The sequence below is a fragment of the Strix uralensis genome, chromosome 4 (assembly GCF_047716275.1).
Source record: "Strix uralensis isolate ZFMK-TIS-50842 chromosome 4, bStrUra1, whole genome shotgun sequence".
Lineage (NCBI taxonomy): Eukaryota > Metazoa > Chordata > Aves > Strigiformes > Strigidae > Strix > Strix uralensis.
Genome location: NC_133975.1, coordinates 108,482,660 through 108,507,088, shown reverse-complemented (window position 1 = coordinate 108,507,088; position 24,429 = coordinate 108,482,660). Strand labels below are relative to the sequence as shown.

At 47.3% G+C, this 24,429-nt stretch overlaps 2 protein-coding genes across 2 annotated transcripts; both read left to right on the top strand.

Moving 5' to 3' along the window:
* TMED8 (transmembrane p24 trafficking protein family member 8) lies at window positions 1-13,124 on the top strand. The gene is made up of 6 exons (XM_074868495.1): window positions 1-106; window positions 1,446-1,524; window positions 4,209-4,338; window positions 5,286-5,427; window positions 5,697-5,996; window positions 6,990-13,124. Exons 1-6 carry the CDS (start codon window positions 16-18, stop codon window positions 7,205-7,207), a joined length of 960 nt encoding a protein of 319 aa, XP_074724596.1. The 5' UTR covers window positions 1-15; the 3' UTR covers window positions 7,208-13,124.
* Window positions 13,125-15,056: 1,932 nt separating this feature from the next.
* LOC141942024 (uncharacterized) lies at window positions 15,057-23,437 on the top strand. Its single transcript, XM_074864968.1, has 13 exons — window positions 15,057-15,499; window positions 15,857-16,033; window positions 16,306-16,411; window positions 16,925-17,047; window positions 17,565-17,784; window positions 18,781-18,804; window positions 19,603-19,725; window positions 20,285-20,472; window positions 21,240-21,439; window positions 21,752-21,843; window positions 22,166-22,220; window positions 22,894-22,991; window positions 23,135-23,437. The coding sequence occupies exons 1-13, from the start codon at window positions 15,057-15,059 to the stop codon at window positions 23,347-23,349; spliced, it is 2,064 nt and encodes a 687-aa protein (XP_074721069.1). The 3' UTR covers window positions 23,350-23,437.
* Window positions 23,438-24,429: the final 992 nt, after the last annotated feature.

Below are 24,429 nucleotides of genomic sequence, written 5' to 3'. Positions count from 1 at the left end.
CGCTCAGCCCTGCCCATGTCGGACGTGCTGGCCGCCGCCGCCGGCTCCCGCTTCGAGCCCCCGGCCGCCGGGGCGCCGGGCGGCCCCGCGCCCCACGTCCCCTCAGGTAGGGGCTCGGCGGGGGAGGGGGGGGTGCAGCCGGGCTGGCCGCGGCGGATAGCGGGAGCGGCTCCCCGCCTGCGCGCTGCCCTCCCGGCGGCGAGCGCATGTAGCCCGGCCGGGGTCGCTGAGGAGGAGCCCCCGCGGCGCCGGGGCGGGTGCCAGGCCGTGCCTGGGGGGCTGCCGGCGGCAAGGCGGCTGCCCGGGGGCGCGTGTTTTAGCGTTGCCCTTGCAGTCAGGGAGAATACCGCGGGTTTCCTTTCCACGGTGGGTTTCCTCGTTTCTCCCGGAGAAGCGTTACTTCCACGGGGGCGGTTTGCCTCGGTGAAAACGCGGCGCCCCTTGCGAAGAGCAGCGCCGGGAGTTAGTCCGCGACTGCCGCTGCAGCGGGGGGTTGCTGCTGGGGGAAGGGGCAGGCGGCGGTGGCCGGGCGCGCCCTTCCGCGCCCGGCACCCTCGCCGATGGAGGCCCCGCAGCGCCGCCGCGCCCTGAGGTGCTCGGCCCACCTGCCGCTCCAGCGCCTGAACCTACGGCAGCGCTTCCCGGTGTTCCTTCCCTGTAGCGGAAAGGACGAGGATTGATGGAGGTTCATGACAGACAGGGTGCCTTCCCCAGTGAAAGAGGCCCCATCTAGCCGGAGCTGGAGTACCCCCGCCATGCGGTCTCTGCCGTGGGCTGGGGGCTGGTGCTGTGTGCCCGTGGGCTGGAGGTGCCTCCCAGCTCCGAACTGACTCCCCGGCCCAGCCAGCGCCTGTGAGGCGTGTCATCGGAGAGCTGCAAAAGCTGGCCCTTGTCCATGCCCGCTTCACTGCCTTAATGCGATCCGACAGCAGGGCTGTGGAGTGCATACCGCAGCTGTATGGGGACAGAGCTTTCCCAGAGTTCAGGAGACTCGGGGGAGACCAGGAGCCATCTTTATAGACAGTCCTTTTAGCAGTGACCTAGGAATTTCCATCTCATTGGTGCCCTGTGGGAACCACTGCATGATGGCTTTTTCCAGGGTTTTGTCAGCCCAGTTTTACGTGATGAAATTTGGCCTTGTTCTGTCCTTCTAAAGTTAGGATTGGTGGTTCCTGAATGAACCCTGCTCCTGAGAGTGGTTCTGCACCAAAAACATGCATGGTTTTTTGTTCTTCCTTTCCTAGGGTTGGGATGATTAAAAATCTTTGTCCTGTAAGGTGCTAGATACAGCTCATAACATGAAAAACTAGTTGGCACAGCTCTTTGTTCCACAGCCCTGTGACCTTGTCAATGTTTGAGTGCTGGCTGTAGTTTTTCCTCCTCCTGTCTGTGTATACTAAAGACTGAAATTTATTTCACTTACTGTATATTCTGTTTGTTGTTAGAAAATGAAGATGCGCCCCAAAAGATAGAGCCTGCAGATCAGCTGGTTGATTCTTTGGAGTCCAGTACTTCGCAGAGTGGGTAGGAAAATCTTTTTGTGTGTTGTGGTCCCAATGCATGACAATCTGTTTTGTTCCTGTGACATCCTCTTTATGGCAGTTGATTCTGTGCAGGTGAAGAGAAGGGACTGGAGACTGAATTGTCTGCTTTGGGACAGTATATACGGGAATCGATATAGGAGGGACTGTTCTTATAGGTTTAAGGTTGTTTTAAAGCTTATGAAATGACAAAGTGTAGTCCATGACTCATCTATTCAAATCACAGAATCATTCCGCTTGGAAGGAACCCTGCAAGGTTTTGTAGTCCATTGTAAGAGCTAATAAACTTTCAGCAGGAAAGTTTCTCTATCCTGTCTGAAGGATACTTTCATAATTAAGCATTCCCACTCTCTATAATTCTGGTGGAAGCTGAGCAAGAAAACACCTTTCACTGTTTTCCTGACAATGTTTTGGTTTTTTTCTTCACCCTTTGTTTTCTGTGTCACTCCTTCATTAATGCTGCTGATTGACCCTGTTATCAGATGTTTGGCTTGTTATTATCTGTTGAGCCTGCGGTGCCTGTGGCCAAATCATTGCATTGGTTACAAGCACTAATACCGTATGCAGTGGAGTTTCATTTGCCATTGTACATTTGTTGCACAGGATACAGTTTCAGAAATGTGTGAGTTAATTACATCAGACAGTAGATAAACCACAACCTCACTGAAAAAGAGGGGGAAAAAATTCCAGCAAAAAAACCCAACAAACCACACTGCTTAATAAAACAGCAGTTTGATGCCATCTTGTCTTGATGCTAATGACATCTGTATCAGCCTTCTTGACTCCACACATGTGTTCTTCCATCTCTTTATTATGTCATCTAATTTTCTTCAAAGAGATTAATACAGGCTGTGAGCAAAATGGCCAAAGTAGGTGCTGGATACTTGTGGACATTACCTGATAAATTTGTGTAAGTTAGATCTCCTTTGAAAGGGACGGGGGTGGTCCAAAAGGCTTGTGTGAAGAGGAAGCAGCTGAGCTCTGTCTTTGTAAATCTGCTTATAAAGCTTGTGCAGCACTTCCTAATCTTTCAGTGAGACTCTTGGACTTCAGTGGTGTCTGGAGGAAAAATTTCCCAAGCTGTTAGCTTCTGTTGATGGAGAGCCTTTTGAGCAGATGTGTGCATCCATGGTAGCAAGTGACCAAATAGCCCTTCTAGGTGTGATCATGCAACTGCCAAGCTAAAAAGCAAATGGGCTGAAAAACGATGGCATAGAAGTTCAAATTTGTCATGGACTGCCAGAGAAATCATTACAGATCACAGTGAGAGTTCTTCCTTTAAAAAATAGTCCCCTCCAAGTGTCCCTTCTTTTCTTATATTGTCCATCTGCTGCTATTTTGCGTATCCTGGTATTCAGCTCATTTGAGTTGTTCTTACAGACCTTCTGGTCTATCATGCCATTTCTAGGAAAGGAAATCACACTGTTGAGAGAATTTAAATAAGAAATGGCTTTATTTCTGGATAAAATCTGTACGCCTGTAGGAGTAAAGACTTGGAAACAAAAGCCGCATTTGCCCTGTTCTAGTCTTCTCTATGGGTGCAGCAAGGAATTTGTCTGAGTTGAGCTGTGTATGGGGTTTTTTAAATTATTTTTTTTAACTCTTCCACACTATACTGATAGTCTGCTCCTTTGCTAATGAGGCTATTTCCCATTTCTGAAAGGAGGCATTTGAGGAAATGCCATATTTTCCATTACTGCTGTGTTCTCATGTTTCTGATCCTTTAGACCAAGGCAGTTGACATTGGTTTTATAGTGCTGTGAGAAGGCTTTTCTTTTCAAAAGGGTAACTGTTTCTATTCCTATTAAAGACTAGGTTGCTTCTCATGGAAGTTTCACATAGTATCGGAGAGTATGACAGGAAAGACTCTTCTGGCATCCATCTGAGTTCGTTTGGGATGATAACACTTTCCAGCTATAGACAATAGGCAGCATTTCTTTCATATAATTTAAAAGAAAACCCTCAACAGAGAATGAATGCTAAAGATGTTTCCTTTCTTGCCCATTTTTTTTTCCTGCTACGTACCTTTCTTTTTGTTCTAACATGTCTATCTCCTCTTGTCACAGTGCAGTACTCGGACCTCTTTGCTAATATTGTGCTGCCATTGTATGTCTTACAGCTTGCTTGTCTGTGCAGCATATCTGAATATGGCAGAGACACCTGGGTGCTCCCTGTATCTCTTAGGATTGCTAATGGGAAAGGCATTATGGGCCACTTAAATAGAGGGTTTTTTCAGGATGGCTGTGAAAACTATTTTGAATCCTTTCACTGATCCAGTTGACCTCTGATGGAATATGCAGGAGTTGTGTAGCTGGCATAAAAGAAGTTGTCCTTTCTTGAGCAGAAAAGTTGCTACTGATTTCTGCACTTAGTACAGTGTTGGTGAGCTAGCATGCTGTGGGGTGAGTGCAGTGAATTGCTGCTGTCTACAGCATGGTAAATAAGGAGTATCTCACTGAAGTTGCTCCCTCTGGCTCACGTGGAAGATAGTCATGTGGAGATGAGGGTAGGACTGGGGTGCAAAGGGCTCTTTGTGCAGTTGGCAGGTGCTGACCACAGATTGTTCCCTTCAGTCCATTTGAATTTGAGTTCCAGAGCAGAGCGATTCCTCTGCTGGCCGTGCCCTGGGTGCAGGTGCTGAATTGTAGTGCTGCTCTTCTCTGACAGGTCACAGATTGGGACGCTCGTGAGTGTGGGTGCGACAGAGGATTCGAAGGAAGAAGCTGGGACTTTAGAGGACCAGGAAGTGGCTGAACTAGAAGAGAAGCTGCCTGACCAAATTCAGTCCCTCAAAGAGGTAGGTGGATGTTTCTTATGTCTGAAAGCAAGGACAGAGGTGGAGCAATAGTTCTTCCACCTTACTGCTGTGCTTATGGCTATGGGACTGGGACTTTAAGGGTTGCGTTAAGACAAAAGGAGTATTAACATAGATTCAGTTATATTTTTTTCTATACTTTAGTGGGAGGTGTTATAGGTCTGATTTGCAAAATTCCACTTGTTTCTTTGGCTAGTCCTCACTTCCTTGCAGTTTTTGGCTCACTAAGGCTTCAAGGTTATTCTCACCTTCTGCCTCTTGCCTGGGACTTCTGGGAATTCCCTTCTTGTAGATTTATGGAAGGGGGGGGACCTGAAAGTAATTGTGCTGTCTTTTGTTTCTTTTGGTGAGCAGCCAATTCATTTGCATTACAGGTACAGTTGGGAAAACCTGTGCAGGTGGTACGCAGCCCAGGAGCTGTGAGTTTGCATATATAAGGAGAGAGGGCTGACCCTAGTGAACCAGATGGACTTTTAACGAGGACACAGCAAATGACAGTTTGATTGCGGCTGTGGTCTAGATGCACGCAGAGCTGAAAGGCTCTCCCTAGAGAGATTGTGTCTTGGGAGCTCTTTCCAAGAGCAGCCAGCTAAGTCTGTAAAGCTGTTGCTTTGTTGAGAGGTGACAATGAACTCTGAGGGAAATGCAAAGATGTGCCTGCCTAGGGAATCCTGGGAAGGCCAAGGGGTGTGTAATTTGTGAGACTGATGCAGAATTTGACTTCAGAGTTCATGACTTTGGTGCTATGGGGGAGATAATGCAGAGAGGTGTCTTGAAACCAGCCAGTTCTTTTTAACTACTAGAAGCTTCTGCAGGGTCTGACCTGGCTTCAGAAAGATGCCTGAATTACTAATGAGTTGGTTTAAATCCAACTGGGCACTTTCTTACCACGATGGTCTTTGACAATGTTTCTTATGTGCTTTGTGCAGGAAGCTGTTGTTCGGATAGCCAACTACCATGTACCTCAAGGAGCAGGGGATATAGTCATGATTCAGTCAGATCACACTGGTGCTGTGGATATCCTTTCAGCTGAGCTGGAGACTGCAGACCTCCTTGGGGAGCAGAGGAAAGGTGAGTCCTGAAAGGAAGACTCTTGTTGGCGCCACTTTTTAAGTGCCTGCCCTGGCTAGAGAAGAGCTGAGGCTGTCCTGGAGACGTTGCTAATTCCTGCTAGAAATTTGGGATCCTGGCTATCGAGTGGGAAAACTTCACATTCAAGGCTTCTGGGAGCAGGCTCCAGAATGCAAAAGCCTCATCAGAAATAGCTTCACTGTTTTCAGATAAGAACATTTTGTCAGTAGCAAAGTCAGGTGAGCCCACAATCTTTTCCCTTGTCTCAGCTCAGCCTCCCCCTCTGGCTCCACCCACCATGTGGACCACTGAGAAGACTAAGGAATTCAAAGCCAAGATGGGAAAGGAGAAGAACGGCCGGATGGTGGTGAAGCGAGGCGAGGTGGTGACAGTCCGCGTGCCAACCCATCCTGATGGGAAATGCATTTGCTGGGAGTTTGCTACAGATGACTACGACATTGGGTTTGGAGTCTATTTTGACTGGACCACAGTTACTAGCACTGCCATTACTGTTCAGGTCAGCGAATCCAGCGATGAGGAGGATGAAGAGGAGGAGGAGGAAATTGAAGGTTAGTGCAGACCTTATAAGGGTTAATTTGTGGTGCTTGTTTCCATGCTACTGAAAGTGTCTGTCAGATGCTGTAATTTCCATTTACTTTGTTTAGTCAGCCCACTTGTTATCTCTGCAGCCTTTTGGGTTCTTGGTTAGGCTGTGATGAGAAAGCATTTAGCCCTTCCTGCTTCAATGGCTGTCCTTCTCCAAGAGCATTCTTAAAATTGGATGCATTGAAAAATAAAATCAGAATTCACTTGTTCAGCTTCTAGCTGATAAAAAGATTAGGGTCCAAAATTTTAACTGGACTGCTTTTCGTAGCCTCTGAACCCAAGAAATTTCTGGTGGTGAGCAGGAGCAAAACCATTTTGTTTCTGGGGGTTTTTTGTTTGGTTGGGTTTTTTTCCCCAGTACACCCCAGTACACTGCTGAGTGCATTTGAGAGGATTGCTATCCATGTCTTTTTACTTGTGAAACATACAGGGATGTTGCCTGTTCTATGGCTTCGGTGTTTGTGTGATCAGTGTAGCTGGGGGGGTTGAAATTAATTTTGCAGGTTCTCCAAAGAGGGGTACATTCCTGTATGAGGAAATCCTCTTGGAGAAGTGAATTGATGACCTAAACACAGAGAGGTTATAGCTAAGAGCCTTCCCACCTTTCTTTTGCTCCAAGTCTGTATCACTGGATCACTGTTGTGTGTATAAAAGCAGTGAGGTGTCTAAAAGGTAAGTCCAGGGAGAGGAGACCAGGCTGGCAGGCAAGTGGATACTGTCCCATCAGTATTCCCAAGAGAACTGGTTCTCAGCGTGTCCTTTGTCATGATAAGGAAAGCTGGACTTTGTGGGTATGATTTGCAGAAAGGTCAGAGCAGACACTATGGGTAATGCTATCATAGTTAGCTTTCCATATATCTGTATGCCCCTGCCTCATCCTGGTCTTGTTGATCTTTTTCTGGATCACCTAGAGGCTTAACTGGCTCTGGCCTACTTGTCTCCTCTCTCCCATTCAGGACTCGCCCCTGTTGGTGACGTGGAAAGGGGCTCCAAAAGCTACCTGCGGAACCGCTACGGTGAGATCATGCCCGTATATCGGAGGAACAGCCATCGGGAGGTGCAGGCAGGCAGCCATGAGTATCCAGGGGAGGGCATCTACCTGCTGAAATTTGATAACTCGTACTCTCTCCTCCGCAATAAGACTCTGTTCTTTCATGTCTATTATACTAGCTGAAGAAACGGGAAGGGGCAGGAACGGCAGGCAGGCAGCGGTGAGTGTAGCAGGCTGCGACCCAGCCCTTGTACTGCCTGATGGGCCCTGCTGTGTGACAGAACCAAGGCACAGTTCTGCCGGCTCCTCTTCAGACACTAACTGGTTTCTCCCCTCACCCTCCTGCCCCGCTGTCCCAGTGGAGAAAGGTAGCTGCGACTGCCCGGTTGTCCACAGGCAGCTGCTCTTTCTGTAAAACTTCCGGAGGTCTGCTCTGTGCAGGCATCAGGCTGGGCCTCCATGTCACAGCCAGTTAATGCCCAGAGTCCGGGTTCAGGTGGTCATGGTTTCGATCGGTTGTGCTGGCATGAAGTGAAGTGAAAATATTCTTGATCTGTTACTATTTTGTGAATAACTTTTCCGACTCTCCTGCTGCATCTGCATCACTAGAGGGCAGCTGTCAGCTGCAGTGAGCCAGAAGCACAGCTGTCACTTAGCCACTGATAATCTCATCACCTACCACCTCTACATGTCACCAGCAGCCAGTGCTTCCTTCACTCGTCTGGGTGGGGGTGCAGCTGGCCAGCGGCAGCCTGTGCTGCAGTGGCTAGGCCATGATACAACCGGCAGGCCCAACGGGCAGTCACGGCATGTGTTTGAACAGGGGCTGGGGGGAGGGTGCACACCTAGAAGTCCATAAGAAAGTTTTCCTACAGATTAAGAATTGGATGTTACACCTGTTGACTGCAGAGATATGTAGATGATTAAAAGTTCAGTGACTACCAAAAGTTTTTTTTTTTCCTGTAATCCAGATGTGAAGCAGAAGAAATTACTCCTGTGCTGAATAAATACAAAAAGGTTGGAGTACAGCCAATAAATACATGGGAAATGTTGGTTCACTGGTATTGCTGCCAGCTGGGTAATACCATATGTAGCAAGGAAGAGGCTCCCCTGAGAAGTTTAGCTTGTCAGCTGCTATTGCTGTTGCAAAGGTATTGTTAGAAAAGAACATCTCTGCTCAGATACTCGAAACGTGTGGGATTTTAACCAATCCTTTCTGTGAACCAGAATCAGCAAGGCCATTGCTGACCCTGACCACGTGGTAAAGGATGGAGTTCCTTGGCATGGTTTGGTGGCTAGCGATGGCATTAGTGATCACCTTATGCTAAAGTACTGGCAGAGTTGAACAAGGATTAAGTTAATCCTTCAGAGGTGAATTTTAAATCATTTTTGTCTGTAACTGTTGTTTATTTTAATACTTTTAACTTGAAATCATTCTCTTTTCTAAGAATACTGCTGTATTTACATTTTGATACCTCTTTTCAGAGACACAAAATGGCTGTTAGCGTGGTGATTCTAGCAGAGTTCTGAGTCCTATTTTTTAATCCTCCAGGTAAAGCACATCTACTTGGTCAGTTCCTTCTATTGAGGGGGAATGATGGACAAAATGATTTTGGGGTTGTTAAAGCCAAAGATTTCACTCTCATAGGAGGCCGCATATTTCCTGTTAAGGCTATATTGTAGTGCTGTGCAATTTGCTCCATATTCAAGCTCTTCTTTTAACTATCTCTGCTTACTTATTCACTGCCCCAGAGCACTTAGTAGGTCAAAATGGTAAGAGAGAGGGAGAGCAGTCAGTCTACAGTAGAGCAGCCCAAGCTGGCAGCAGGAGGAGTGGAAATGCAAAGAACATTTGTTGGAGTACAGTGGCTTTCTGGGTGAGCAGGCAGGGAGCAGAGTTGTTGCTGCTTTGGGCCCTGAGATGGGGAGAAAACAGCAGCCTTTCTCAAAAGAGAGATAGAGAGTGTGCACCTGGGCAAGGCAGGAACTGCAAAGCTGCCTTATTCAAGCAGGGGCAACCACAGGACAACCTTGCAGGGAGACGGAACAGTAGGGCTTGGTATCTGGCAGAGTAAGATGCTCCTTCATTTAGCAGCTTGGGGAGGACTATTCCCTCCTTTAGCCTCTCTTGGGGGAGTTGAAGGACCATCCTGTGGCCTTTGTACAGCACTTGAATCAGGCCTGAGTAACTTGGGTAAGGTGCTCCATTTTTGTCATCCTTTGTCTATCAAGTTCCTAGACTAAACAGAAGATGATAGAAAAGACCCTTCAGCCTGACCACAATGTCAGCCCTTCCCCACTCAACGACTGCCTTTGGTCATTTGCTGTGAGATCTGCAGAACCTTGCGTGCACTTGCTAGTTAATGTATGATGCACTGTCTGACACCCACTCCACTTCCTAATTAGGATTTATTTATGATGAAGGGAACTGACCTGTATATATGTTAGATATTCCAGAATTACTGATCCACAGTTGCTCGTCTTATTGCAGGCTAGTGGATTATCTCCACTAAAAAACTGTTACCCTTACAGTGTGGCCTCTCTGTTGCTAACTCACAGCTACTTCCCCCTCCTGTCTGTCTGTTGCTCATATTAAGGTTCAAAATACATTTTGTCATGTAAGAAGTTAATAATTCTTGCCTCGTGACCAATTTTGATCACTCATTGACACAAATAGGATGTGCCAGTTTTCAAGCCATTAGTTAGTGGTTTTAGTTAAGATGAATTGCACTGTAGATGGTAATGCTGTAGCTCAGTTCTAGCTTTCTGAAATATGGACCAATCTTTAATAAGGCTCAGGTCACTTGTTTGGAACTGTGCCCGTCTCCTAGTCTCATTGACTTAGGCCCAACAGCAGCACTGAATATCCCAATCAGCATGTGCCTGGTCTGCAAATGCAGTGTGCCCATAGATAGGCCTGCAGCAGTGGAACCGAGAGTGTTCCGTGTGTGTCACTTCACTGCTTAAGTTTCCCAGAAGTATCTGGTATCTCTTATGAACACAAGATAGTTTTAGGCACAGAATATTTCATCTGCAGGAAACAGAAGCTTTACAGTTTTACAGGATAATTATTCTTTTTGTTTATTTTTAATTTCCACATCACATGAGCATGTTGTTTCTCAGGTATTCAGATAGCATTCATTATCCAAGTGACAACTTCTCTTTGGAAGGATATATAGTCTTTATTCATTTTCTGATAAATCCAATGACTTGGCTGTGTGGCTAGTGTTTAACAGCAGCCATTCCCATTCAAAACTGAACCCATAGTTGGTTCAAAAAAGTAATCTTATTTCTCATGCATCCTTTTTTTCACTTTGGTGTATTTCCTGGATTTGTATCCAATCCTGCTATCTGGCTGAGGCAGTGATGGAAACCCTTATTTTAATTAGAGATCTTTGGAACTAGACCTTAGGTCTAGAAAGAAACATGAATTGAAAAGGCAGTTGCACTTCAGAGAGGGAACCCAGTCCTTGAGAAAGGAAAATTCCTTCTTTGTTTTTGTGGAAGGAAGATTTCAGATAGGTTTTTAAAATGTGTTTCATCTCCCTGTAAATTGTGTCTAGGAATTGAGAAAGCTAAATCACAGAAGAAGCTGCTTTTGCATTTTGGGTTTGCTTTTGTGAAAGCACAAAATTGTTTTCCATTTTGTTTTGAATATGATTTAGATCTAGAAATAAGATTTACATGTTCATCCAGAGATATAAGACAGTCCTGTAGTGCAGGACTTGTATAGAAATTAGCTTGTATAATTGTTTATTTATAATAATGGTAACAATCTGTTGGGCATTCTTTTTTATGTTAAAGAAGGTCATAAGCTCTCCATTTTTTCTCTTTTTTTCCCCTTTAGGTGCCATGTAGCAGCAGGAGTTTAAAATGTATGTGTTTTACTGAGGACAGAGTTAAAATTGCTTAAATCAGGGACCACTTGTGCTGATCTAATTTACTCACTCTTTGGAAGCCTGTACTATGGATTCTTGTGAAAGGTTACTGGTGTCAGATATAGGCTAGTTGCCAATTAATGCTTGGGACCCACTTAATAGTTACGTAAATTATTATTGGTAATGAGCTGTTTACATGAACAGGTAAAATGAAAATGCATAAGAGAAAGAGCTTAGTTGTCTGACTTCAGGTGCTAAGAAGAAAGTCAAGTTACTATGCAACCGAGTCTAAAAGACAGCCACACGCCTTTTGTTTTGGTTCTACCCTCTGCGCTTGTCTCCTTGTAACTGTGTGTGCATGTAACCTTCATCTATGGCCTGCAGTGGGTCAGTTATTGTGGTGCTGGACCTGGTGAGGTGGGTTAGAGGTGAACCTTGTCACATGTCTAGTTGCTGAAAGACTTACGCATTCTTGTGGGGAATTAGGGTAGAGAATGCATCCCTAAATGAGTTCACTTTTATCCCCACTGCTTATATCCTTCCTTCTTGTCTTATTACCCCTACTAGAGCCACTCGACAGAGGATTTATCACAAGGTGCCTTAGGAACAAGGACTATGTCTGAAATAAGAGCCATAGATGTCATTAACCTAAGGGAGTGCTCCTTGTTTCTCTGCCCATTGGGTAGAGGGGAGGCACTTCCTAAGATCAGGCAAGGGGAGGCCCTATAGGCTGTTCCTGGAGATTTAAGCTGTTTGTTAGACTGCCTTGTTGCTTTAAGATGAGTAGCAGAATGGTGTTTTGAGTTTTCTGGCACCATAAGATCTTTGCCTTTTAAAATCATATGCTGCTGTCAGATATTGAGGAACACCAGACGACTACTCCTTTTGATATGCTGATGCTAAACCTGAGGACCAGAGGAACACTAGATAGATGTAGAAGAGCATTCCTTGTGGCCATTCATTATTTTCTCTAAAAAGTGTCTGAATCTGGTATTGTGAGTGGTGTGTGCTTATGTGTATTGAGGCTGGATAAGAGACCAAAGCAACAAAGTTGGTTTTTTTCTTTCATATTTGTAGATCAAAACTGTTTCTCCTTTTCTCATATCTGGGAAAATATTGGATGTGACAGTGTCATGTAGATGTAGCAGAACATCTCAATCGGTAGAAAGAAAAACTGGGAACTGATTGTGTTTAATATATTGGCTAATTAGACTGTGAAAGAAGCCAGGAGTTTAGCAGGAGTAAAAGTGCTAAGTCATCTAAATGAGTTGATTTGCAATAAATACCAACTAAATAAAGTTTTGGAAGGTATGTAAAACTGCAGAGTTCAAATACATCTTGCTAGAAGGAGAATTTTGTGTGGGGTTATTCCACGTTAGCCTCCAAAGACTATCTGGCAACTTATTCTGAAACACTGGTGCCATTGCAGCTGAAGACACATCAGGCCGGGTGGATGGTGGGTCTGACTCCCCTTGGCTTTTCTGCGTTCTGTTCTGGATTTTACATGTGGCTTGCTCAGAAGCTTCATCACAAGAAATGTACCCTTTATCACACAGGGAGAGAGGAAGAATTTTATGATCCATCAGTGAGGGTTATCTGGTTTAAGCCCATCTGGACTGGTGAGTCAAGGCCCTTGGGCAAGAAGCTGGACACTAACCATTAAGCTCAGAGCTAAGGAGGTTTTGCCAAGTAATGACCTTGAAGTTTGAGCTGCATTTGGGAATTTTAAATAGCTGGAGATGGTCTCCCTGCAACCTCCAGGATACCTTGGTGACTATCTGCTCTCCTCAGAGGAAAGCAGTCTGCTCTCAACTCCCTGCTCCAAGCTGCTAGCATAGTCTTTCAATGGGGAGCATCTTGTAGGTGGTCATACCTTTTTCAGACCTATATTCATGTGAACTGTGATGGTTGTCTGTTAGTCCTTATCTATGTGATGTGAATATTTTTGATGTCCTGTGATTTCAAAATTGAGTTCTCGGCACCAACTGTTTTCTTTTCATGTCCTCCCAAGACATGAATTTTAAATGGAGGAGAGGATATCTTAACAAAATGTGGCACTGAACCTCTTGTTGAAGGGCACAAATGAAGACTATATTTATAGTGTGCTTGCACTCCTTCTATGCTTGGTTTGTACTGTTTATATTTGATGTGTTGTGGCTGATTTGTAATAGTATATTGGAACTTATTCCCTTTAAATAAACTTTTCACTATGCAACCAAGAACTTTGTCTTCTGTTTAAAGTGTCTTGATAGGAAAAACTGAACTACAGACTTTCCAACAAAACAAGAATACAATTAAACTTAGTTTTATGAGCAAAGAAGAGGCAAATACTCAAAATATACTTTGCAGTGTACTGGACATTCTGGTTGCAAATGGATACAAAAATGCTCTGTCAGCTGGTGATGATGGTTCCATCCAGGAAATTTTCTTCTGTTAAAATGACTTGCTGGGATTTCTTTTTTTTTTTTTTAATTTTTCAAATTTTCTGCAACACTTGATTATACTGAATGTCTGAAGAATTGGAGAGGAACAAGCAAGTATCCAAGCTCATTTCCTGGACGGGGTAGAGTTTGAATGCTTTATCCTCCAGTGCTTCACATAGGTACTTTTCACCTCCATTTGCAGAGACCCTCTACAGCTAGCTATTCCATTACTTCAGTTTTCAATCTGAAGGATTTAAAACCTTTCTTCAATTACCAGGTACTGATTAAATTACCTAGACAAAAGTGTTTGCCCTTCATAGCTCCTCATAGCTGCTTGCCCATCAGCTTTATCTTACTGTGAAGACTGAACTATAGTAAATATATGGCCTGAAGAAAGTACTTGTGGGTCAAAATGAGGAATGATACCTGCAGCCTGAGCCATCCTTCCTCGCTTGTCATGTGATGAAGCTCAGCAGGACAAGTGCTGCAGAAGTTCAGTTGTCTCTGTTCTAGTCTTGTGTTTCCTTAGGCACTTTTATAATTGATGGGCAGGAGCAATCATAAAGCAAGTTGATCAAAGGGATACACGACTCTGCCAAGTTGAAGATGTTTTAAGAAAGACCACTGAAGAGAAAGCGGCGCAGCTATTTGATTACCATGTACTCACTGTGAATCCTTGGCCTTGTGCTTGGCTCGGGCATATGGGCCAAGAGGAAAACCAAGTAACTTGGTGGGGATGCAGGGAAGTGATGTGAAATTTCACAGTGTTGGTTCTTTCTCACCCTTTCTGTAACTTTTGTGGTTGGGCTGCAGCAGAAACGCTCTGATCACAAGCTGCTCAGGGAAGGTCTTGCAGCAGGCTTCATAGGCCCTGCCTGGGAAGTGACTCTTCCCTGTTTCAGCTGCATAGAGAGAAAGAATATGGTCATTTGGCTGCCGAAGCCCTGTCATTGCTCATTTTAGTGGTGTTTGATTATCCACAGCAGTTTTGAGCTTAGCAGAGCTATTCATTGTTATACAGGTGGTATTGGATACACAGTGTGAGTCTCTGTAGTAATGTTGTCGGAAAAGCAAATTCGTCATCCGGTGTGCAATAGCTGTGTGCAATCACACATTCAGGAGAGATGTTGCTTATTTATTTTAGGGTTGCGCAAGCCTAGGTGCTTGGTGGTTTCCTACAGATCAAGCACACTAAGGGGTCCTTTTGTGCTATATTTATACACAAAACTTGCAGAGTCAGTAATTTTCCAAGTCCATCCTCTCTACGATGATTGGTCAGTAATTTACGTACAATTATAATACTGCTGACACAATACTTCTACTATGTGTGCTCAGGGGAGGAGCCTTCACCTGGGCAAGGGTCTTCTTGACCTGTAGGCATGATTTTTGATATATAATAAGGGTAGTTCAGCTAAGGATACATGGACCTTGAGTTTGCTTGCCAAGTTGGCAATCTACCCTCTTCAAGGTCTAATTGCTCTGGGATGTCCTTGCTCAAAGGCAGCCATCTACTTCTTCTGATTAGGGATGCCTTTGGCTTTAACATATACAAAGAACATCTTTCTTGATCCAAGCATAATATTGCTACATTCTTCTGAAAGTTTAACCTTCAACAGTAACACATACACAGACTTATTATTGGTTGAGGAGAACCTGCCACCATCCTGCCTTCTCTTGGCGGTAGCCCTGATAGCAGAGTAAGAGAAGCAAGTTTCACACCTGCTCCTTTTTATGAGAGCTATAAGATACGTGTACAGGTACCATCGTTTAGGAATCGGCAAACAAACTACCCTGCCCCGGCACGGGCTGTGTGGCTTGGGCTCTGGCCTGAGTGTCATTCGCCACGGAGGGGAGGGTGGGCCTGGCTTCGGACGGCCAGAGCTGCTGGCCTTCCTCACCCCACTCCCCCCCTGCTGTCGGGTGCCCCCGGGCCCTGCCGGGTGCCTGCCCGGGGAGGCCGTGGCGGGCGGATGGCCGGCGCGGGCGGCCCCAGCTGCGCTGCGGCGCCTTAATGGCGGCTCTCGGCGGCGCGCGCACCCGCCGGCCGCCATGCTGCCCGCCATGCTGCCTGCCTGCCGCCGGGCCCGGCCCAGGCCGGGGGGCAGCGCCCGGGAAGGCGGCCTGGCCTTCTACGTGCTGTGGGCGCTCCGGGAGCCGCCGCGGCAGCTCGGCAGGTGCGGCCCGGCCCTGCGGGGGGCGGCTCCGCCACAGCAGTGGCTGTCCCGGGCGTGGGGAGGAGCGGTGGGGCCGCACGCCCCAGGGGTGCGCACGCCCGCGGGCTGGGGGCGACCTGCGCGCCTCGCCGCGCCTCTGCGGAGCTGCCCGTCCTCCGCCCCCTGCCCAGGCTACCGCTTGTTTTCTTTATCGCATCCCTGCGCAGTCTCCACTGTAAATGACACAAACCCTCTCCTTTCGCCCTCCCCTGGCATAAACGTGTTTTCAAGCCTTTTCATATATTGTTTTGCCCCTTCCATTTTACTCCCGGATGATTATTTCTGTTTTACTGTTGTTTTTCTTCCCTCCCCTTGCAGCCAGTCCAGCAAGATGGGTTTCCAGGCTTGGCTGCCCCTGCCGTTGCCAAGGCAGCTGGTGGTGTTCGGGCTGGGAGATTGGAGCTGTTATTCTTCGGACACAAGCGTCGCGGTGGACGTGCTGGTGTCCCCGGGCATCGCGCCGCAGCGGGTCGGCACGCTGGAGCCCACCCGCAGGTCGTGGTGGGAGCTGGTGCTGCCGGGGTGTCAGGAGGGGTAGCCGGGAAAAGCTTTCTGCTCTGTGGTGCTGCTAGCGTCGTCCCAAAGCTGCTCAGTCCTGCCGGTCCTCCACCGTGGGGTTTCTCTCTAGCGATGCTTTCAGCTTCCTTTTGGCTGCTTTCAGGGCTGGATCTTTTTTTTGCTTCGGGGTGTTACCAGCTAGTGTGGGAGCAGGAATTCTTCCCTGTCAGCATCACTTGTGGGCTGAAAACCCGTGGTCCCCTGTGCAGGTCTCTGGTGTGGGAAGGTGACTGGAGGACAGATATTTTCATGGCCTCGTTGGAAGAGATGGACAAAGGCAACTCTGTGAAGCTTGTGCTGACTGTCAATGGACAGGTAAAAGAACCAACATCCTCCTCTTTTCCTGCCCGGGGTCCCAAATATTGTCACTTCTGAGCTACAGAACTTCCTCTTCTATCCTCTCCTTTTCCTTCTCTTTGCTACTTCAAGGCAGAGCCGCCTCACGTGGATCTATTAGTGCACCTCTGTGCTGAGCCTAAACCCTTGGTGATGCTCCAGGCCTATTCCCTAACCACAGCTTTGCAAAAACACCTCGGGTGTTGCAGGAGATGGATAGCAGAGAGTGGTTCACTTCCAGTTCCACTCTCTCCTGGGTCTGTGATGCTTACACTGTTGTCTTACCTTGTGCTGAAGCCCTTGGATTTAGCATCTCTCAGTGCCTGGCTTTGCTGTTCTTTGTTTATTCTCTTGGTGCTAGAGATGAAAGTTGGGCTATTCCCTTGCAGGGAATCTGTCCCTTGCAAGACATCTTTTTGCTCACCCTTTGTGGATGGAGGCCAGCACACTTGGTGTGTCCTTTTATTCTCACCATCACTGTTTCTGCCACAGCTGCTCCGAGGTGTCTCCAGCAGCACGCCCACCCACCCCTTCCTTGTCCCGGAGACCACCCAGTCACCAGTGCTCCCGCCAGATGATATGCCCCTTGGCCAGGGCCTGGAGGATCCTACTTCGGTATGTGTATCCTGGAGCCTTCCTCTTGTTATTTCACCCTCTCCCTACCATCTTCTCCCTCACTTGTCGCTGCTCAGTTGATATCTAGCAGAAATATCTGCTGCCGCTCTCTTAGTGGAGACCTGGCTAAGGAAGTTTTGGAGCCAAAGATTCACTTGTGCTAAAGAAAGCGGTACTCTCCATTGAAATGCCTTTGGAAGGATTGAATTTAACAGCCCTCGGTGGGATGATTGATCAGCCTGGTTACTCCTAGCAGAGCAGTTGCCTTGTGCTAGCTGTGCCTGTTGCAGCCAGCAGTCTGAAAGCGGACCACTGGGCATATAGCATCAGGTAGCTGCATTGCTCAGCACATATTTGATGACTGATACTGTTGGCGTGCTGGCCCTTAAGACTCATTGGGAAGGTGAGCCTGAAAACAGTCACCACGTGAAACTCCTCTCTGGCCCAATAATAAACAACTCACAGTAGCCTCAGGCCTTTTTCTTCAGGGCTGATTTAACTGGCACCCTTGTCACAGGTTAAGAGTCAGACCTCAGAGAGGACTGCTAGAGCATCCAGGCCTGGGAGGAAGGATGTCTGCCCACCACTGAGGACCCTGGCGGTACCCTGTGCCCTGAAGTCACCACCTGGCAAGGTGGATGCCAGTGAGGCCTGGAGGAAGAGTCCTGTCCACCCCAAGAAGCCCAGGAAAGTTTTATTTGAACCCACAGCGTCCGAGAGAGATCTCGATGAAGAAGGTAACTGTCAGCTTTCAGCTTTACTTTACAGGTTTTGTCTGAAGGATCTGTCAATGCTGCCAGGCAACAGCTTCCCAGTCTGTTTCTCTGTATACCTCCAAGGCAAGATGAGCTTGTCTGTCTTGGCTTGCGAAATACCAAGAACTGCTCCTTTCCTGGATAAACAGCTTGATGAATTTTTGCCTGTTGGGGAAAGGCTAGAAATAGAACACGGGATACTTTCAGTGCCAACACTCTGTACCATAACATAATATGCCTATCTCTTCATATGAGTACAAGTGCTTTATAAATGAAGGCAAGTATTGTTAGCCTTGTTTTACAAAAGAGTAAATTAAGGCACAAGAAAGTTACCTACTGTGACGTTCTGTAACCTCTCCAGTAGTCTGTTTGTTCCCCTACTAACAGCATACACTTGGTCCGATGAAGGCATTGGTGGTTATTAAAGTACAGAGAATATGAAAAGGAAATATGTATAATTAGTATAATTGTACTGACTTTTCAGTAGTGAGAAGGTAGTTACCGTGGGGTTTGGAAACAAAACCTTTAGCTTCTGGAGTGTGCATTCCAAGTCAGCTCCAGGGTGTGACCAAGTTTGTGTGTAAATGTTTGATGATAACTCAGTGGTCCCCATGTGAAGTGACTTCTTGGGACTTGTCTTGCTTCTCACAAAGGGAAATACAGCTCCATCATAAAGTCAATTCTGCTGTAGGCAGTGTGAGAAGTGGGGAAATGAGCTGCCATCTGAGGGGTAAAATGCAATGGTGACAGCACGATGGCAGTCAAAGGAAGTGTGCCCTGCAGTCTTCTGCATTTCTTCTGATGAGACTTTCTTCAGGATTCTTGGTCTTGCACCTTGTTTGTTGCAGTGAGGTAGCTTTGTGCTGGGGGTTGAAGAAAGGAAGGCCAAAGGGCTCTTAAACTGTGAAGCTGAGCACTTTCTGGGGTATGTCTGCTGTCTGCTTTTTTAATGGGGCCATCTCTGTGTTTCCTCTGCAGATCTGGCAGTGAAGGAGTTGCAAGGTGAGGATCTGGTTCCTACACCCTGCTTTGTCTTTCCAGTCACTCGGTGATGCCATTCCCTTTAATGTCACAGGCCTCTCATGCTTCATCCTTCATCTCTCCAGTGATCAAGAATAACAAGTAGGTTGTGTGTATATACTGCTCCTCTCCATGCAGCTGCCCTCAGTATAGGTGGGCTGGGCTCTCCAATACACTTCTGTAGCCCCTCTGAATCTCAGGCACACCTCTGAAGGCCTAGGCCTTTGAAGCAAAGGGTAAGATGTGGAAGAAACTTTGATTTAAAAGTATTTTTTAGCTTGCTCAGCCAACTGCAGGGGCTTGGGAGAGGAAAAGTGGAGGAACAGAGCAGTATGAGGAATATCTCTGGAAGCAGCTCCAGGCTTCTGGTTGCTGTATCTTAGGCACTAACAAGCTGTCCCTGGGTAGCCCTCCCTCACAAGGAGTAACACAGGGGGATAGCACAACTGGGATATCCCTTCTGGCGATGAGTAATCAATGGGGGGGCATCCAAACTTGTCTGAAGTGTCAGCCTGTATGTGTTCTACATTCAGCCAGACTCTCTGCTGGCTCCCTCTGCTAGTGATGTCTCTCCTAGTACAGCAGTTATTCCCCAAAGCCAACAGAAAATTGTCCTCAGAGAGCTATATCTCTTGCCACCCCAGAGGGAAGGGACCTGGGGCCCTTGCCTTCCCATTTCTCCCCTCTGAGCCTTCAGCTGCCTTGTTCTCCCCAGCAGGGAAGGCAGCCGGGGGTGTCTCATGTGACTCTGCTCACAGCCCTGTGCTCTCCCCTCGCCAGGCAGTCCCAGCCCACGGTGGTGCCACGCCATGTGCCTCAGTGACCTGGGGACAGCTGTTCTGATCGGTGGTGAAGGTGTCAATCAGCAGTCCTGCAAGGATGCATTCTGGAAGCTGGAAATTGGTGAGGCCTTTAGGGCTATCAAAGGCAATGGGGGCAGCAGGACTTGAGGACAAATTATGCAGATGGGAGGGGGTGCTCAGGGGTCTGTGCATAGGGAGGGGACAGCAGAGGTGTCACATCTGCTAGCATGGTCACCAGGCTGAGCTGACAGTGTAGGGTGCTATGAGAGGCTGTGGGATTGTTTGTGATAGCCCTCCAGGAGCTAAGGTATAAGTTCTGGGAAGAGTTCAGTGAGTTTTCAGGGGTAAAAGCAACAGCACGGTTTGCAGTCTGTGTGTGATGACTGGTGGAGAAGTGGAAGATACAATTCCAGTGCCTTGCAGCTTTCTGCACCTCACTGATCCTCTCTTCCATCTTACTGTTCCCCACCTAGTGTTCCCCTTCATTTCTTACATGGACACATTTCTGTATGAGTCCCCTCTAGCCATATATCAAAGGAGAGAAGGAGATGAAGGGAGCAAGGTCTTGAGTAAAGATTTTTCTGACCTGTTCTTGAAATCTGGAGAAATCAAGACCATCTTTCAACTGCCACACCATGTGTCTGATGTTGCTCCCACAGACAGTGATTTCTGGCTTCCCGTGGGTTTCCAGCTACAAAACACCATGCCATCATGCTTGCATGGTCACACAGCTACCTACGACCCAGACACCAAGCGTATCTACATCTTTGGGGGTATAAGGGAGGACAAAGACTACAGCGGCATCTACATTCTGGACACAGTCACCTGGAAATGGCTCCTCGTGGCTGTAAGTACTGCAGCTCTTTCAAGACAAAAGCACAGGAGGGGTAGCAAGTCCTGCCTGAATGTGGCAATCAATGTGCCTGTATCCTTACTCCAGTAGTCTTGGTCCACTGTTGCTGCAGGTTGTCTGAGCTACTTAGTTGGGATTGACAGATATAAGAAGGCTATGTTGAAAGGCCACAAGCTTGGCAGAAGCCAGGGGCTGTGCTTGCAATGAATGAAGCAAGGTGAAAAAATGGTTGCTGCAGAGTGCTGTGTCTGACCAAGGTTGTGGGTGGGAGGTACTGTACAAGTGGCAGAGGGAAATGGCCTCTTATTTTATATGGTGCTGTTGAGAGCTGTACTGGATGCTGAGATGAAGAGCTGGTCTTCTCAACTCACGGACTGCTCTGAGCACAGCAGATCTCTCCGCTCTTTAGTTGCCTGTCGTGTCCTTGTAGAGGGCCCTGTCAGCAAGGGACTATCTGTCTCTTTCCTGGCTAAGTCACAAGATTGCTTTTACAGAATAAGCCTGGATGAGATCTTTCTGTTCTCTCATCTTCTGAGGAAGCTGGGGTAGGAGGTTGACTTCCTTCTCTCATCAGACCATTCTGGTGGTGCAGAGTACACAAAGGATGTGCTGTCTGCCTGTGTGGCAAAGATCTGGCTGGGGAGCCAATAAAGTGAAAATTGAGACTTGTTGAACTCACTGCATGATGTGGACCCCTTTCCTACAGGTCATGCAGCAAATAATGCACTTCTTGTAACAAATGTATGTTGAACTTTTTCCAGGCGAAAGGGAGGATGCCAGTGCTCACCTACCACAGCGCAACTATCTACCGCAAGGAGCTCTTTGTTTTCGGGGGCACTTGGCCCCAAAAGGCATCACTGGCAGTTGGGCCCTGCAGCAATATGCTCTATGTCTTCAATCCAGAGCATGAAATTTGGTACCAGCCCATCTCAGAAGGGGAGAAGCCTCTGCCCAGGCTTGGGTGAGAGTGCTCTTATTCTAGCCCTCCAAAATAGAGCAGAAAACCTCTGCTCACCTTCCCTCTCACCCCTAAATATTAGATAATTGTTTTCCACCATTTGCTCCATAAGATAGGGCTATGATTTGAGCAATGTGACTCCCAGTACATCCTGTCATGAATTCTGATGGGATTCTGTCCTTGGGCTGCAGTGGCTGGGGGTAGAGGCAGGTGTAGACTGAAGCTATGGCAGCCCAATAGCAGAAGCCAAGGCTGAAACATCATTTTTGGGAACTTGCTGAGGATACTTTGTTCACTTGCTGCTTCTCTGCCCAGGCATTCAGCTACTCTACTAAAGAACAAGCTGCTGATTTTTGGGGGTCGGAGGACTTCTCTCTACCTCAGTGACATGCACATTCTGGATCTGGGTAAGAAAGTCTGTGCCAGGTGGATGCCTTGGGAAGGTCTGTTCTAAGGCAGGGACTGGGAAATGAGGCGTGCTTGATGGGAAGGTAGCATTAACGTTGTAAAAACTCCTGACTAGGCAATGGAGATGGAAAACTTTGGGGTAAAAAAACCCTTTCTGGGGTAAGTGGAGTGGAGAATGGGGAAAAACAAGAGACTGCTTTTTTGGAAGAAGCTGGGTAACAGAGAATGCAGGTTGCTGATGTGTCAGAGCATGGAAGTTTTTGTCTAGTTATGAGGCTGAGCTTTATGGACATTTCACCCGCCTCTCTCCTGGCTGTTCAGGTTTCATGGAGTACATACCAGTTCCCCTCCTCGCAGGACAGCCTTCTGCACGTTGGTAAGATCCTATTGCAGACCCAGGAGCTGTTTCTTTCCTCTGTCCTTTGTCTTTGAAGCCAGATTTAAACTGTGCTTGCGATCAGACCGAGTTGGATATCTCTGTCTCACTAGTCAAAATACAGTGCATGGCCCTTCTCCTGTGGGACCAGAAATTCCTGTGCTGTCCCAGTTGGTGCCTGTAGAGTAGGGGGTATCAGACCCCTTAGTCTTCCTGGAAATCTGCCTTTCAGGCTAGGGGAAGTTTTCTACTATGTGCTAGTGAACTGCATTGCCTGCTGTTTGGTCTCCACAGTACCTGGAGTACAACAGACACACAGAGAGGAAGAAACTCTTGCACAAGTACTATGCTGTTCCTAAAGGGACATTATTGCCCACTAGAACAATGACTAAATTAGACCAAAGCCTAGCTAGCCTGCTATCACACTCCATAGTGCAAAACCTAGGAGTTTTGATAGCTCCTTCTGAGATGAGGTGCTTTTCAGGCCTGATTATGGCTTGACCTGCAGAGGCAGATGTCTCTGTCAGGGCAGAAGAGAAGCAGAAGTTAACTTCCATTCTGCAGCTTAAGCCCCTAGCCTCCTGCTGAAGTCTGCCCACCCCTGCCCATTGCTGACTGATGCAACCCCAGCAGGTTTTGCTGTAGTCACCTTTCAGCTTTACTTTGGTCGCAGTTTTCATGCAGCTCTGGCTGTGTCAGACCAGAAGGTTTTGATCAGTGGAGGCTGCAATGCCAAGGGAGCCCTGCAGGATGCCTTTGTCTTTTACCTAGGTGAGTGACTCTCCCTCCCTGTTTCCATAGCCGAGGGCGACTGGGGCTGCAGTGGTGTTTCTGAACACCTAGTCTGGTCCATTTGTTTCATCCCTTGCACTAGGAATAGGCTTGTCGATATTGATAGCCCCTTTCTACTTCAGATACTCTTTCATGGAGCACGGTGATCCACCATGACCTCTGCTCTGTGCCCCGAGCTGGCCACACATTGCTTGACCTGACTCCTGCCCACCTGGTGGATGTGGACAAGGAGAACAAAGAGGAGCATAACCTGCACACGGTGTTGGTCTTCGGAGGCTCCAACTGTGCTGGGACCTTTTACAACAGCACAGTCAAGATCCAGCTGGACCTAGGATAATGAAGAATACTCAGAATGAGCCTGGAACAGCAAGGGCTCTTCATCAGCCTGACTACAGATGTGGATGGCAATAAATAATTCCAAGCAATGTGGCAGTCCAAGTACCTATACGTAGTTGAATGCTACCTTGGCACAAGAGATCAGGGGTTTGTAAAGTCTTTCTGAAGGCTGTGGGCATTGCCCTCTTAGGGTAGCTGATATACAGCATCAGACTGGCAGAAATTCCCTCCTATATCTCTAGCTTGGTACCTGGGCTTGGGTGCCAAAACAGTCAGTGGGATCTGAGCTGAGCCTGTACAGGAACACAGTCACAGGCTTCTGGGTTTCCCTTGCCCTACATGTTTCCGGGCTGGAATTCCTAGGGTGCTTTCAGCTCTGAAGGTGACTCAGTTATTGGGTTTCATTTGTGATGAGTGGAAAGGGATTTACCCCAGCTGCTTGGAAGCTCCTTGCGATGGAAGTACAGACATGATTCTGGTTTTGAGGGAATCTGGGGTGGGATTCCCTTGGGCAATAGTCTGCAGCTAAGGACTAGGAAAACACCTAGAGCAGTGTCTGAGGATGGGAAAAGGAAGAGAACGCCATCATTTTTAGTGTATGGGAATGAGCTGGTTGTGTTTTGCTGACTGGCACAACCACCTAGCTTTAGACTAAAGCTCTAGACAGACTTTTATTATAAATTCCACAAGACTGCTGCTAGACATAAGGAAGAGGTACAAATCAGTTGTCCCAGGTAGTAATTCTCTTGTCATTGCAAGCGGTGGCAGAGTTGCTGACTGTTGTCTCTTGCAAGACCTGCGGGACCCAACAAGGGTTGGGATTAAGCTGTCTTCTGTCAGAGACTAGCTTTTACTGTTTATATCCATGACACTGATGATTACACCATAGCTCTGAGGCAGCTGCAGGGACAAGCAGGCCTGATAGGTTAGTAGCCCATTGTGTATAGTGGTTCCCTGATGCTCTTTCTGTAGGTGGTAGAAAGAAGCAGCCCCTGTGAGGAGCCCAGAATTGGCTCAATGCCTCACAGTTGTTTGTGGCCACATTCCCCAACCCAAAGCCATACAAAGGGGACTTCAATAA